This window comes from Zosterops lateralis, assembly GCF_965231275.1.
Source record: "Zosterops lateralis genome assembly, chromosome: 2".
In the NCBI taxonomy this organism is placed as follows: Eukaryota; Metazoa; Chordata; class Aves; order Passeriformes; family Zosteropidae; genus Zosterops; species Zosterops lateralis.
In genome coordinates this window covers 115,605,410-115,620,993 of record NC_139763.1, presented here as the reverse complement: position 1 = coordinate 115,620,993, position 15,584 = coordinate 115,605,410, and the positions used below count along the sequence as shown (strand labels likewise).

The 15,584-nt window shown below is 34.2% G+C and overlaps 1 protein-coding gene across 3 annotated transcripts in view; it reads right to left on the bottom strand.

The window, feature by feature from the left end:
* Positions 1 to 15,584, bottom strand: part of NCAM2 (neural cell adhesion molecule 2) — a 282,300-nt gene that overhangs the window by 13,391 nt on the left and 253,325 nt on the right. Inside the window, exon 16 of one of the 3 annotated variants that reach the window (XM_083885214.1) lies at positions 12,673 to 12,979. The exons of the other annotated variants lie outside the window; for them this stretch is intronic. Within the exon in view, the coding sequence (XP_083741340.1) occupies positions 12,864 to 12,979 (116 nt within the window). The 3' untranslated portion in view covers positions 12,673 to 12,863. Of the gene's footprint in view, positions 1 to 12,672; positions 12,980 to 15,584 lie in introns of those variants that run through there. 3 annotated transcript variants of the gene reach the window in all.

Genomic DNA, 15,584 nt, shown 5'->3' with positions numbered 1-15,584 from the left:
TGTTTGAATTATGACAGCTGATGTTTAGCTAATTTTACTTAATTACAAATTTCAGGAAAAATATTTTAACGTTTTGCCTTGGTTGATATACCCATGACAGCAATGCTACAAACACTTTTGAATAGTGTGATTCTCAGGCGTCTGTGAACTCAGATGAGGCTTAGAGAGGAGAGGATTTGTTTCTGATCATTATCTAGGGGAAAGCAGCTCTCTCAGTAAAGGCTGAGCACCAGCAACGCAGATGTTCAGAGCTGCTTACCGGCCAGCTCACTCACTGAGTCTGCATACAGCTTAGTACCCTTCTTGTCTTCATGGTCTGAACCTCAGGCTTCAGCTAGACTTTATTCCACCCAGAGGGCTGCCCACGTACAGAGCCCTCCTTTCCTCCTCCTCGCCATCTGCCACGCTTCTGCCTGAGGTTCAGACACACCAAGACAAGAAGGGTACCAAGCTGTACCCCTGAATGCGGACTTGGTGAGTGAGCTGGCCAGTAAGCAGCTCCGAACCTCCGCATTGCACCCAGCTAATTCAAGAAGACACCAAACTAGCTCAGAAATTGGCCAGTGACAATTTCCTGGTGTGAGACTGTGCTGAGTAAACCCCAGGGGAGTGGAACTGGGTGTGTTTGCCCCTGGGTGCTGCACTGCCGTGCCCTGGAGAGATGGTTGAGTCAGCGCTGCTCTCTGGGACATTTCCATCTGCTGCTCTGCCTGTTGCCAAAATAAGAGCAAGATTATTCTGACCTGGAGATTACTTGACTACTGTTGCAACAGACACCAAACCATTATATAATGTAACATAAGATAAATATTTAAATTGGGTTACTTATATCATCTTCATCTTTCTCTTCCAACTCCCCTGTACACTATAGATTGTTTTCAGATTAAACACAGCATTTCAGCTTTCATATTTCTGCTTAAATAATTTTAGTGATAATATCTTTACCACTTCAAATTTAATTTGAAAGTTATTCTAAATCAATTAATATATATTCCTTGTCTAGTCTTTGTTTAGAATCCTAAAATGGAAAAGTAAAATCTTTTTGCAAAGGAAAAGAAAAATTTTACTTCTTAAGCAATTGACTTCATTGTCTACCTGTATGGGTTGTTTTATTACAGAAATAGTCTTCACAATGTTATTATACAACAATTTAGAATTTAATGTATTTATTTCATTGGATGGATAAGGAGAAAATATTATTTCAAAGTTATTTTCCTTTGTTCAGAAAGACTTAAAAACCACTACATAAATTATAAAAATAATGGTGCAGCAATGAAATTATGTATCATTTATGCATTTCCCCATCAGCAATGTCAGAAGTTGACATTTTAATTTTTTTTTCCTTTTTTAAAAACAGCATTCCTACTTAAGTATTTATTACATTTTCTGATACATCTTCCAAAACTTACTTTATCCCTATATCCACCCACATATTTGGTGAATTCCTTTGTAACCTTCAGTAATTTTTGTTCACCACTATGAAGTGTCAGGAAGATATAAGTAGATGTATAATTCCAGTTAATTAAAAAGGTCATATATTTAAATTCTTACAATACATTAAATTCTATAGTCAGCTTTAGAGACCTAAAACAATGAATCTCTGTACCTTCTCAACCACAAACTAGAATATGAAGGACAAAAATTAGGGTCATTTAATCCAAATTTTGAAATAAATTCAGTGTTTTTTTCTGGTTTAGTTTTAGGAGGGTTTTTTTCTTAATGGAGTGTTAAGAAGTTTTTACTATTAAGAGGTACATTTTCTGCTGCTATGAACAGCACTTTCAGCATCCTTGGAACATTAAGAAATGGCAAGGTTCCCATTCTAAATGATTCAGTGACAGAAATGTCTACACAGTATCTTCACTGGCAAGTGAAGGAAATGTTTACAATCGCAATATTGCTCCTTTGTATAATATTTGACATAGTTGGGTGGGACACTGTGTTCTGCATTTTTTAATTTTCTTTGTATGGGTGACATCTGAGACACAAGTATTTCACTGCTGCATAATTCTCCATCTCTTCATGGCTGATGATTTCCTTTACATTTATCATTCCCCATGCTTACTACAGCTCTACCAGTCCCAAGTCATGTTTTTCCTACTTGAAACCCTTTTGTTCCTGCAGGTTTCTGTTTTGTAAGTCTGATTTCTAACAATTGTAAACATTTTTCCAACATTTCTTTATCTCCTGCACCCCAAAGAGTGACAGGAACGTGGCCAAATCCAGTGGTGGGGTGGGAAGCACGTCTGTGATCGGCCTTCCCAGCTGCCTGAGGATCATATGTACTTCTGAAATCAAATAGAAAATAGACTGCCTTGTTCTTTAAATCTACCTGTGTCATGGTTTATTTTTAATCTGAATGAAAACATATAAAATTATTTTTTAGAAGTTCATCTGGGGCTTAATTCTGTTCTTTCTTAAATTGCTTTGATTTTTTTACTTGCCTATCTGCGCCCACCAAAGTCAGCTGCAAAACTAATCCCAAGAACTGTTAAAGCAGATTAAAGCCTCTCCTTGCTGGTTTCAAAAATCATATCCTAATACAGATATAATTTCAAAACAATGTGAATTTTTTTATTTATATGTTATGCCATCAACAGAAGTTCTAATTCTGTGACTGGATGAAATATTAATGTCTTACTACAAACAGTGTTCCCACCAACTTTGAAAAGCAACTTTGCTATCAAAAATTGTTGCCTTAAATTAAATTAACTTATTGTTATTGTATCATTATTGTTAATATAGTTATATTACAGAAGCTATTTTAAATACTTGGGGCTTTTACAGTTTCCGAGTGTATACCAAACAAACTCAAAATAGTAGTTCTACTTTGTGCTCTAAAATAAAAAAGTATTTATGCATTATATACCTTTTTATTTTCCTAGTTGAAAACAAACATTTTAAATCTAAAAAATTCAATGTTGATGTGAAATAATCAGTTTTTAGAAATGTTTCGAAAATATTTATTGTATACCTGACTTAGTCGTCTAATTATAGAGGGCCTTTTAAAACACTGCTTTAAAAAAAAAAAAAAAAAAAAAAAGGAAAGTATAAGTTCCATAGTTCTGAATGAGTTTAAAAGTTCCATAGTTCTGAATGAGTTTTAATTAATTTTTAAAAATATATGCTAAATTTAAAAGGATATGGTTTTGTTACACAGAATGTGTCATAAATAATGTAATACCTTGCCATGATGATGAAGGAAACTGACAACTTTAAAGACACTTTTTTCATCCACTTCTTCAAATAAGTGCTCATCAATGAATACTTATGAAAATAAGATTAAAAAATTTCCAAAGCTGTAAAAAAAAAAAATCAAAAAAAAGCCCAAAGAAGTTTCTTCAAATGTCATTGAAAGTTTTGGCAATTTTCAAGTTCTTTCTTATTGAATACATTATGTTTCTAATGATTTCTAAGGAGATAATTGAACATTTTTGCAGGAATCCTTCTTTGATAAGAAAGAAGAATGAAGAGCTTTGGCAAGTAAAACGGAATTTTCCAGTGAAAAGAACTAAATGAAATGATTAATTTTCCGGATTCTCAAATGTAAGCTTGGACTAAATTCCTGTAAGAGTTCTGCACTAGATACTCTAAGGGAGGCAGGTCAAAAGGGAGAACCTCCATCTGTACATGAGTACAGAATCAAAGAATGGTTTGGGTTGGAAGGAATGTTCAAGCTCATCTCATTACAACTCCCCTGCCATGTGGAAGGACACTTCCTGCTATATCAGGTTGCCCCAAGCCCCATCCAACCTGGCCTTAAACACTTCCAGGATTGGGGCATCCAGAGCTTCCCTGGGCAGCCTGTGCCAGTGTACACGTACACTTTATACATGGCAAAAAAACCCTTCTGCTTCTGCACAGGAGCAAAACATGCAACATCAATATATTACATGAAAGTCAATGAGGTTACATGAAACTATGCCATTTGAGATGACAGAATTTCTGGATGCTCTTACAGAATCACACTGTGTATATTCAATTACTGCTACAATAAAATAGTAATTGCAAGCTTTATAACAAGTACTCTGCGTGAGCCGGGGGGGTTGGATAAGGTGACCTCCAGATGCCCCTTTCGAACATTCAGTGATATTAAGTTTTGTTGGGAGGGAAAAAAAAGTTAGCAACTTCTTGTGCATTATTCCCTTCCCTCCTCCTTAGCAGGCATGGATTAAAGTTAAGATGAAGGACAGATGATTACCCAAGCCTCCCTTTTACAGCAATTTGATTTTTTAAGGAAAAGCAACACTATAAAATACTTTCCTAGCTTATAGGGTAACACCTGGCTGCTACATATGCACGATGCAGAGTTATGATATGTTTTTCCTTTCTTTCAAGACAGTCAGAAGATAAAGTATATGGCTCTCAATCAAAAGTAAAAATGTAAAAATTATGAACTAACTAGAAAGTGAAATTGAAACACTGTGCTGGGTCATGGCAGGAAAAAAAGCATGGTTACTTCTCAAGTTGAACTACACTTCTGTATTGACCCTTAAAAATGTGCCCAACCATGACAGTTATTTCTGCACTGTCACTGAATACTGTCTTTGATTTTATATCTGATTTAGAACTTTTCCTCGACTCAAAGTCTTACAAAATGCATATACTTGTTCAAAAGCTCTAAAAAGACAGAGAATATATGTCTTAAGATTTTGAATCCATTGATGTGCATTGAAAACAATAATAATGCAGTTCTAAAATTGCATGGCTCTATAAAATTTTCTACCAGTTAATAGTAAAACAGTGGCAGGCCATCACCACAAGAAGTAAAGAACCAGTGATCCCTTCCCCCTACCCAAAGAAGCTCCAATACTTTGGCTGCCACATCCAGACCTGCATGACCTGTTCTTAGCAATTTATATCAATAAAATTTGTCTTTTGAGCCAGGTAAGTGCCTAGAAGCATCATGTCTTCTGTCAAATGAAATAAACAAATCGCTACATTTGCAACATCAGGTTGCAAGAAATCATTAGGATTCTGTGCAGCATTTACTGGGGGTGACTGTTTGATGCAAAAGAGAATGTGACAGTAAGGAGCACTCTTTTATATCCCATTCCTTAATACAAAAATATGCTAAGAAGGCTGTAATCAACATTAATTGTAATGCTTTTTCTTCCCCAGTGTTTTTTCTTTTAAATCTCTGCTAGGACAGATACTGCTGAAGGGCAGTGGACAAACACATGGATGTGTTGCTCTGAGATATGTGTTCTGACAGATACACTTGACACACAACTTTGAAAAATAAGGGGACAGGACTACTGGCTTCCTCTAACTTTCTTCTACTCATAAGTGACAGATCTTCATTGTCTCCCATCTCTGATGAAATCTGATCTGGAGGGAGTCAAAGGAGCCTGCAGTGCCACCAGGACTATCAGTTATACAGATGTGAGCTACTGAAATAAGTGAGTCTAAAAGGTTGTACTTTTCTGATGCTTATCTAAGTGAAGGAGTTTTTCTTCATTATGGCTGAGATCCTCTTGCCAGTGAGTTTTCTGAAATGGATTTTTGCCATTAAATTTTACAGAAAAATGTCTTGTATTATGATTTTCTCAGGATACTGAGTAAGTAGGACTGGAGTTCTCATTTACTCTAATAGCCCTTTGCAACATTTTTCATAGGAAGGTGTCTTAATAGACATACATGCAACAGCTAAATAAAAGAAATGTAAACAGCACTCCAAGTGTTTCTGGGAACAGTGTCTTGTCCATGGTCATTGAGGGATAACAAAGGAAAGGATAGAAAAAAACCTTTCGTTTCTTTCTTTACTAGAAAAAGCATGCTGTATTGAGAAAATGCTTCTTGGAGTTGTCATTTACTATTTTTTTTGCAAAGTTTTAAAAAAGAGATTCTTTGCATAATCAAACTATCCCTAAGCAGACTGCAGGAACATTTCTAATATGCCTAATTAGTTTTTCAGTTACAGCTGCTTTTTCCTTGTTTTTATTTGGTCATCATAGTAAAGTTTATTTTTTAGCATTGTCTCCTTCCATGGGAAGCCCCAGAAAAATGCAGGCACAGAGATCCCACTCCTCCTGAGCCTTAAGAGGGAAAGGCTGCACTGTGAGTCCATGGCATCAGCACTGCATCCAGGTTTTGGTTTTCAATAGACTTGGGAAAATAAGTTTCTGTGTCCCAGTTTCCTCCACTCAAACTGACAGCAGATTTACTAAACATGTCTCTTGGAGGAGTTTCTAAGAACCTCTGCAGATTAATTAAGATTGATGTGAGAATTGAGAACATACACTTATGTGTGGTTTCAGTACTGCTATTGCATAAAAGGATAAATTATTTTAATTGCTTCATTTAGGAGAATTCAAAATCATGCTGTGCACATACCACAGAGACATGGGAAATTTTTGCATCTTTATAGTGGATGACAACTCTAAGTAGAGTATTGTAGCCAGGAGATCTGAAAAAAGAGTCAAACTATTTTGGGATTGTATTTAAATTGAGAGAATGTTTCACCTTTGACAGCATATTTTTTAAGACATATGTAAATTCAAACAAAGCAGTTATAAGAAGTAATACTTGAAATAATATTTTAAATATATAATTATTTTATAGCATTAGCTATGAAAAGAGCAGTTTAATACTATAAGCACTGCCAGGATATGGTGCATTTTTTTACTTTAAAATGTTTGACTGCTACAACCACAACTTTCATCAGAGTCCTGCTTAGTAGAGTATAGCTTTTCCCAGTATTGAAACATCTGCCTTTGGGGATACAACTTCAATCAGGCAGATTATATCCGAAAGGATCAAGCTCAGGCTGCATGTTTATACAGACATTACACATACTTGCTTCACTAGTGCAGTAGCATGGCAGCCACCGGATATGAACCAAACTTCAAATTCACAAATTCTAATTTTAGTGACCTTGGTGTTTGTGGTGAAATTTTTTGGGGTTTGTTTGTTTTTGGTTTTGTTTTGGGTTTTGGTTTTTTGTTTGCTTAGAGTTTTTAATATTCGCTATTGGATAAAACACTGTAGAAGAAATACAATGCTAAAAAATCTCTTCAGATACAAAACACATCATGTAGGTAGTACAAGCAAAAGAGAGCATTTATCAGCAATAAAGAAAATACAGATAGAAATGCTTTAAGTCAGTTTTCTTTATTACAAAAAATGAAGACAGAAATTGCATGAACAAAATAAACTTTGAACAACAGATGAAAGACATGAAGTTACATACATTTCTTGACATTGTGTTTGGAAAGGTTCTGAGGGACATCACAGTTACCCCATGCACACATTCTTCAGGGAGAAAGCAGAGATGACAACAAGTGTTGCATGCATGAAAAAAAACAGTGGAGCAAAATGGTAGTGAATTATGAACAAGATAAAAATAAGCAGTGTTTCAAAAATTAAAATTAACTACTTTAAATCCAGATTTTTTTTCCTTGCCTTTCACACTGTTTTTGAAAACAGAAACTTACAGATTTTGCAGTGTATCCAATATTTTTCACAGAATTAGTTCTTACTACATTGTATGTATTTTCATTCGTAATTCTGTTGGAAACATACACTGAGAAAGATTTACTTTGCTTCTATTGTGGGCACTTAATACCTGCATTAAAATTAAAATGTTATGTAAATGAAATATGCACTGGAAATTGCCTCTACAAAAATGTGAAACGCATAAAATAAATATACAGAACTGTTAAGAATATTGTACAACATAATGACCTTATGGTGGCAAGCATTACTACCACAGATTCCTGGGACTTCAGACCCTACAATAAATGAACAAAAATGGATATTCCAACCTCAGTTTCTTGCTCTAGTTGTAAAATACCTAAACTTAGCATAACTCTCAAGTGTACAGCTTACAGACAGGTACTGTTTATAAACAGGCAAAGTTGGTTGATCTCTGCACTTAGTATCTGATGCCATCAGCTTTATTCTAAGATGTTATTGACATTAAAGGGAAAAGGTGATTTTCCATCACATGCATTATGTCTGATAAATATGTAACAATGGAAAACTGAACATTCTTTATATGCCTGTAGAAAATGAATGGATTAAGTAAATGTGATGAGCATAAATGAACCCTAAATGAAGGAAAGATTTTAGTGATGCCATTACAGGCCTTAGAAGATACATAGCTCTATATAATATTCAACTTGCATCTTAAAAGTAATATTTTCTTTTTTTTCCTTTGCTCCTAAAATTCTTGAAAAAATGAACAATCTGAAATCATCAACATACTGGACAATAGTTAGAGAATTGGCCACTATTAGCACAATCATAAATTTTATGCAAATCTCCATTATATCTTTTAAAAAACCTTGTTTTTTCAGGCTTAATTAGTTAATTTCACATTTGCATAGACATTTGAGTGGTGCCTATGCAGGTTTCCATGGAGAAAAGAGACTGTGGTGAGAATCTGAAAACTGACTGAGAATTGGTCATAAGGTTAGGTGTGTAATTAAACCATCATATCTGTTAATCTTTTAAATAAATATTGTTCACACGCACAACATATTTTTTGCATCAGTGCTTGGCCTTATACTTTCACAAAAGAATTATATGCAATTTTTTTTTTTTTTTTTGGTAATAGTATGTTTTGTACACCTCACAAAACCACTCAGAAATTGTATTTTAGTCCCAATGTAGGCAATATGCATGTCTATTTCTAGGCAATTTTTTTCCTATTTAGAAAGACAGTAATTTATATTCTAATAACCCTACAGCAGTAAATAAAGGATTGCATTTGAAGTTGCATTATGGAAATGCTTTGATTTGTGAATAATTTTATATGTTAGGAACTTGTCAAAACTGTGTAAAGAAGAAAGATAACAAATAAAATCTGATTAGGAAAGAAGCCAGTCTTAGAGTGTAAAGGTTGTAAATCAGAACATTTTAAAAATACTGTTCTTTAGAGATATACTGCTATATCACAGACTAATCATTACCCTTTTTGAGTTTCTGAGCCACCAATTTGGATTTAAAGCATAAGATCAGCACAGAATATTTTAGGACTTTGGTCTCACAGACAGTTTAATATTAGCATTTCAAAATATGTGACAATGTTAAAAAATGGCAACATTTTACACTGTCATTCATAAGACCTAAAATCCCTTTTGCAATTACAGCATTTAAAGGAACAAATTTACTTATCTAAAATTTACATACTAATGTCAGAAGTATATTGAATTCAATTTGTGAAGACATATTTATCATTTTAATAGAGTTTAAATTGCAATTTTATGCTGTTCAGTCTATACCTATGAATTATAATTTAATTTGAAAATGTCTGTTCATTTTTCTCGCATTCTTGTCTGTAAGAAGCCAAGATTTCAAAATCTTCTGAATATTCCCAGAGATTGCACAAAATACTGTGAAATAACCTCACTCTCATTGTTTTTAAAAACACAACTATGAAACACTCATAAAGAGAACTATAAAAAAGGCTGTATTAGTTATTCATCTGAGGAGTTATATGACAACCCAAGGAAATTATTTTATTCCACTTTTTCTTTCTCATGACAGAGGTTTTGGGTCACTGCCAAGAATTGCCTGGATCTGCAGTCACATAATCCCCATAATATTGGCTTAACTCATTCTCTTTGGAATTTGATTGGAAGAGGAAGGCCAAAAGAAAAAGATCACATTCAAAGTATTTGATAACCTCAAAATACAAAGCACAGAATAATTTAAATTGTAGCAGACTTAAAATTTCTCTCATTTAATGGAGCAAATTTATATAGTTCCCAGCCGAAGCGACTATCAGTTGGAAAAAAAAATAAGTGATCCAAATTTGTCTCTTTATCCCACTGGCATTGTGACACTGAGGATAAAAGCCAACTTGCTATTCATAATGTACATTTAGCTGCTAAATTTTCTCAAGGCTTTTCATTATCTCCTTCACAGTATGTTTGGAGAGTTCACAGTTGATCAGTCTCTGCACCCTACTTCCTATCTTGTCTTCTTATACACTTATCTGCAATGTTAGAATGACTTGCTAATATAATAAAACATAGCTTGTAAAGAGCTCTTCAAATGTCTTACCAAAGTAGAAAAATGATATGGGAATTTTCATTTTTCTGCTTTTATGCATACCTGTAGTAGTGTCCTGTCTTGCTTTATTAAAAGGAAAATTAAGAACAGTGACAAGTATGTGGAAGGTGAAAATATGTTAGCATTTAGAAGAATAGCATTAAAGTTTCAAATTTCAGAAAATTGGGAAAATGCTACAAAATAAGGAAATACTGGGATCAGACTGTGCAACCTTATAAGACCCTATTTCATTTTTCTGTTTATTAGACAATGTAAGTGTTACTTATGACTGTTTAATCCAGTGGCAGGTGTTCATTAGTTTTAATTGGATCTGCAATTTGGTTTTCTTTACTGTTGAGAACAGCAACTATGTGTCCACAAGAGCAGGTTCTGTTCCCTCATGTGCATGCAGTGCCTTTCTTACAGGAGGATCAAAATACAACAGGGACGTGACTGCAAAGAGGAGCCTATAGAAAGAATTTGCTGCTCCCCTGGACCAAAAGGGAGGCCCAGTGTTTGTGCACCACTGAACTCCTGCAGACAGAAAGATCTCCCAGCAGTGCTTTGTAGTGTACTTGTACCGTGGGTTTCTATCCCTCTAGCATCTACTACAGCATCCACTTATTAAATATTAGCCAATCATCAGTTCTTGGATGGTAAGTAGAGATATCCTTGCAGTTTTGTTATTCATTTTATTGCCACAGAAGGCAATAGTGACAGTAGTGGTAAAAACAAACATTTTCACCATCTGCAGTTTTGAAATGGTAAGAGAAAGGAAAAACTTTTGCAAAAGTTCCTGCCCAAGGTGATCCTCTCACTAAAAATAAATTTAGGATTAGTATAACTTGTCTGAGTTATACTCAATTGAAAATGTGCTCTCTGATCTAAAAGTTTTTGGTAACTTATGTGTAGCTAGTAATTCCAAATCCACTGTAACATAGTTAAAATGAAAAGTTTCATTAAAAATATTATCTAGCCCTCATTAGTCTCATCTCTTGGTTCAATAAGCGCTTAATCATCTAAAAAATAAATAGTGTATATTGGAAGAACATCTACACAACTAAATATATCGTTTGTGCATGGAAAATGGGCTTTCTCCTGACTGATCCTAAATAGGAATCCAAAGTTTCAACACCTACAAAATTAGAAGAGAAAATGTCTTTCTTCACCATAGTACGTCAGGAAGTCAGCAATGCAATTAATTTCAAAGTAATGTCACAGCATTAATTGAAAGTGACAGAACATAGTGGCAAGAGCCATGGATGGAATAGTGGCTCGTTACAGTCAAAGCTTTTCTGCAGATCACAATGACACCAATATTTCTAGATAGCAATCTTTTCAATTCCAGCTACTTCATTACACTAAATACGTGAATTATTTTTAAAAGTATTTCTGTCAATAAATTAGTCTGTAGACACACATACATTCTGAAGACATCTGACTTGTGACATAGTCCAGTTTTCTAAAATGACTCAACTAGTTGAGATGAGGAGAGGTTTCGTTATTGACGTCCTAAAGTAAAGACTTCCAAAAATATTTCAAAAATGGCAAAAATCATCATAATCAATATTTCTTAGAAATAAGAAAATCGCCTGAGTGAAGATACACAGATACTTAAATCTGACCAATTGATTTCCAATTTGTAAGGTAATTTCTTTAGATCTCAAAAGGTATGAACTGTAAGGAGGAAAAAAATCAACATATAATTTATCAGGTTTGTTATATTTAGTAACAATTTGAAGGGAACTGTCTTAAAATAAATATTTAACGCTGCCTTAGCTTTAAAATGCATTTTATTCTCAGGTTATTCTGTATGCAACAGAGAAATGAACCATACCCCTAGACAGCTACATCAATTTAAAAATCAAATATATGCAATAAAATATCTATATAGACCCTTATTAATTAAAATCTTTTTCCTGAAGTTTTGCACACAATGCTGCAGCACTCATAAGCCATAATTTCAATATGTAAACTAGGAAAAAAAATTTTCCATTTTTATTACAGGTCAAAATTGAACCCCTGGAGCTTCCAAATGCAGCAGATGCCATGAAATGAAACGTGGTCCCTTTGCAGTCACAAGAGGTGACTTTATTGGGCAGGGACATGTTTTATGTGCTGAGGCATGGCAGTGGTGAGGCACAGGAAAAGCATTTGAAATGAAATGCTACCAACTAAAACAATTCATAAATAATTAGGTAGGGAAGGCATGCTTGTTAAAATCCATTAGAAAGTACAAAACATGTATGTTCACAGAACCATAGAATGGTCTGGGTTGAGAGTGTCCTTAAAGATCATCCAACCCTCTGCTGTGGACAGGGACACTTTCCACTAGACCAGGTTTCTCAGACCTCCATCCAGCCTGGACTTGGACAGTTTTTTATTAAGCAGAAAGTTTTAAGTACTTCATATCAGGAACCAGTGCCAGGACAACCCTTTGCAAAGGATTAGTACAAAATGAAAATACTCTCCTGAAAGATGAGTTGGTGGTGTACCTGGAAAGCCATGAGACTGACAATGGTAAGGTCTCTGCATGGATTTCTTATAATTAAAATCTAGTTGAGAAAATAGAACCAAATCACATTGATCAAATTCAGTAAGTTAAATTCTCCATGTTCTGTCAGACGGGAGTGTCAAGCATTACCTGTTGAATTTGTCACAAAACTCACCAGGCTCCCAAAAGCCCGATGAAGAGTTTTACACGCACAGACTGAAGTAATTACGCAATTTAGGACCTTGACTAGGAATGGAAACTTTGGATAAGCTATAGAAAAGTACAATTTTTTTTTAAGGTTTGTGTTTATTTTCCCACAAATAAAAAAAACTAAGATAAATAGGAAAAATCCATATTTCTTGCCTTATCATCAACAGTATAAAAACATGCACCAGAAACTTATGACTACAATGAGAGAAAAACCAGCAGCATTCAGCTGCAGGGACTGGCCTCCGTTTTCACGTCTAGTATCTTCACAGCATCTGTCTGTGTGGGTAAGAATTGTTATAGAAAATCAAGAGTGTGAAAAAGAAGTAAATTTTAGAAAAAAAAAGCACATAAAAGTTGAGACAACACGAAAACGAAAGTATCAAAAGAAAAGAAAAGTGACAGTGGGAAAGAAAAAAGAGGAAAAAAAAATAATATTTACATTGGGCCAAAGACAATCACTTGAAAAACATTACTCTAACAGAAACATCAAATTATGATTGGATGGAATGGCAACCATCGAATTGGATGGATAGATGGAATGGCAACCATTGAAGTACCCCAGCTAAATCTGTATAATATAGTACTAAAACTCTGGAAAAGGTGTACCTCCATAGCAGAATGTGGTCTTCCACAGCAGTTAAAGTAGCAAAATGTTTGGTCTAATTTTAAAACAATTTATTTAAGTGTTTAACCTGAAACATGTTTCTTGCTTCCCCTTGAGACCATTCAGCCAAGCCCAATCTAAAGTCTGACTTTTATGTTGGAGGTATTTGGAACTCACAAATCTGCCATGTAGCACCTATCAGAACCAGTGACTACTATTTAAAGCAAGGAGAAACACCAGCCCATAGGCTGAAAGGACAAACTAGAACTGAGTCAATAATTACACAAAAAGAAGGTTCCAATCATATTCAAGAAGAAACAAACTTGTTTATCTGTTTTTCCTTGCTAATAGCTTTATCTGTTCCTGAATTATTGCAAGAGTTCACAATAAGCCACCATGAAAACTGGCTTCAATAATATGGACACAGGTCCAATTAAAATATGAATGACCCATGCAATTAGCACATGAAGCTGAGTAATTAGATATTGACTTTGACACTGGGGTGGGAACAAAGCAGCTTCTTAGACACTCACATCCTCACAGTATGTCTGGTTAAAATTACAGAGTTTGAATATACTTTTTCTAAAAATATTTATATTGAAGATTCACTTTTTGGCAAATACCACAGTCAAATTTATGCAATATATAGTGTATTGACCATTTTTTCCAGCTACAGTGATTACATTGGTAGTGACTAATATCAGTGTTAAACTAATATTTTGAAAAAGACTTCAAAAGAAATTAAAATGTATAAAATGTTATGCAGTATAAGCAATAATCTCTGTTAAGTCTTTACTTTAAAATTGATTTAAAAAATTCTAATGGAAGCAGATGAAAACTATAAAGCTTTATATAGTCTTATATACAGAATATTTAACCAATGCATTATCTCCTTATCACACAAATGTCCCTGTTCTTGCACAAATAGATGTGTAAGAGCTATCTTATGTGGATAATTATCAAGTGGAAAAGACAGCAATATAAATAAACTAAGAACAATTATGGACATTATTCTATCCTCACCCATATTTCTACTGTGATGTTTTAAATGATACATATCGTGTTCGAGCCGTTCAAAATTCACAGCAAGTTCCTTTCTTAAGACTGAAATAGTTCGGTCCATATAGTCATAGAAAAAAAACTCCACGAACTTTGAGCACATTAAACTTCAATATTTACTTCAATAATTCAGATTTTAAATATTTTTAGAGAATAAACCCAAGCATTCCATCTTTTAATTGGCACTCAGGTTTATTTTAATTAGAAAGCATCCTAATGCTAGCAATTACCTGCAACAAATAATGATTTAAGTACCATACTTACAAAGAGTGGCCTTACACTTCAACATTTAACATCTATACTGATTTTTTTTTTCTTCATAGCATTCAAAAAAATTAAGCAAACTAAAATTCATGTGATAAAAAAAAATTCCTTTTGAAGTAGAAATTCTGAGAATACAGAATAGCTCCTTGATTGCTGCTTCTCTGCTATTCAGTGGTAGTAAATGTCTGTGATAGCTGTACCATAAGAATTAGAATTTATAAAAAATAGTGTATTTTTTTTTCTTGTTAACATCCTTGATGGGGTAAGCCTTCGTGTCTCTCTGAATCATATCAATTAAATTCTCTCAATTTTAGAGAGGGATTTCTATCCCTTTTTGTGTAATAACTTTAGTCTTTGCAGGGGATGGAGCAAACAGCTGGTTTTAGCCTAAAGCAAGAACATGCCCTATCACTTTCAACAATGATCATCTCCAGGATTTGATCAGAAATGGCTCTTATTCAGCAAATTCTAGTACTGGTTTGCAAAAAAATAATTAATTAAAAAAAAAAAAAAAAAAAAAAAAAGGGTTTTGTGAGGGCTGTTATCTTTCTGAAGTTTTAGATATTAATCAATCTGATTGGTGTGACTCCTACCAACTTCTTTTCTCAAAGCAGATCTCAAAGATATGTTTTACCTCTCCATACTCTTCAGAAAATAAATTACCAAAATTATTCTTCCATCACAGCAATACCGGCTGAAGAATTTACTTTACACTTCTAGCTCATGATTATGGTCTGAACAAAAGTCAGACGAAAGCCTTCATTTCAAATTATTATTTTGGAATTACAATATCCTTCAGCCTATGAGCAGATGAGTCAGGTGACTTCACAAGGATAATGCTGCAGCTCTTCCTTGCCTTGGGAATGTGAGCAGAGCTCCAAGGAGACTGATATCCCACAGGCTTTCCTTTTTGACTGCTGCATTCTGTTCTTCATTTTAGATTTAGCTAAAACT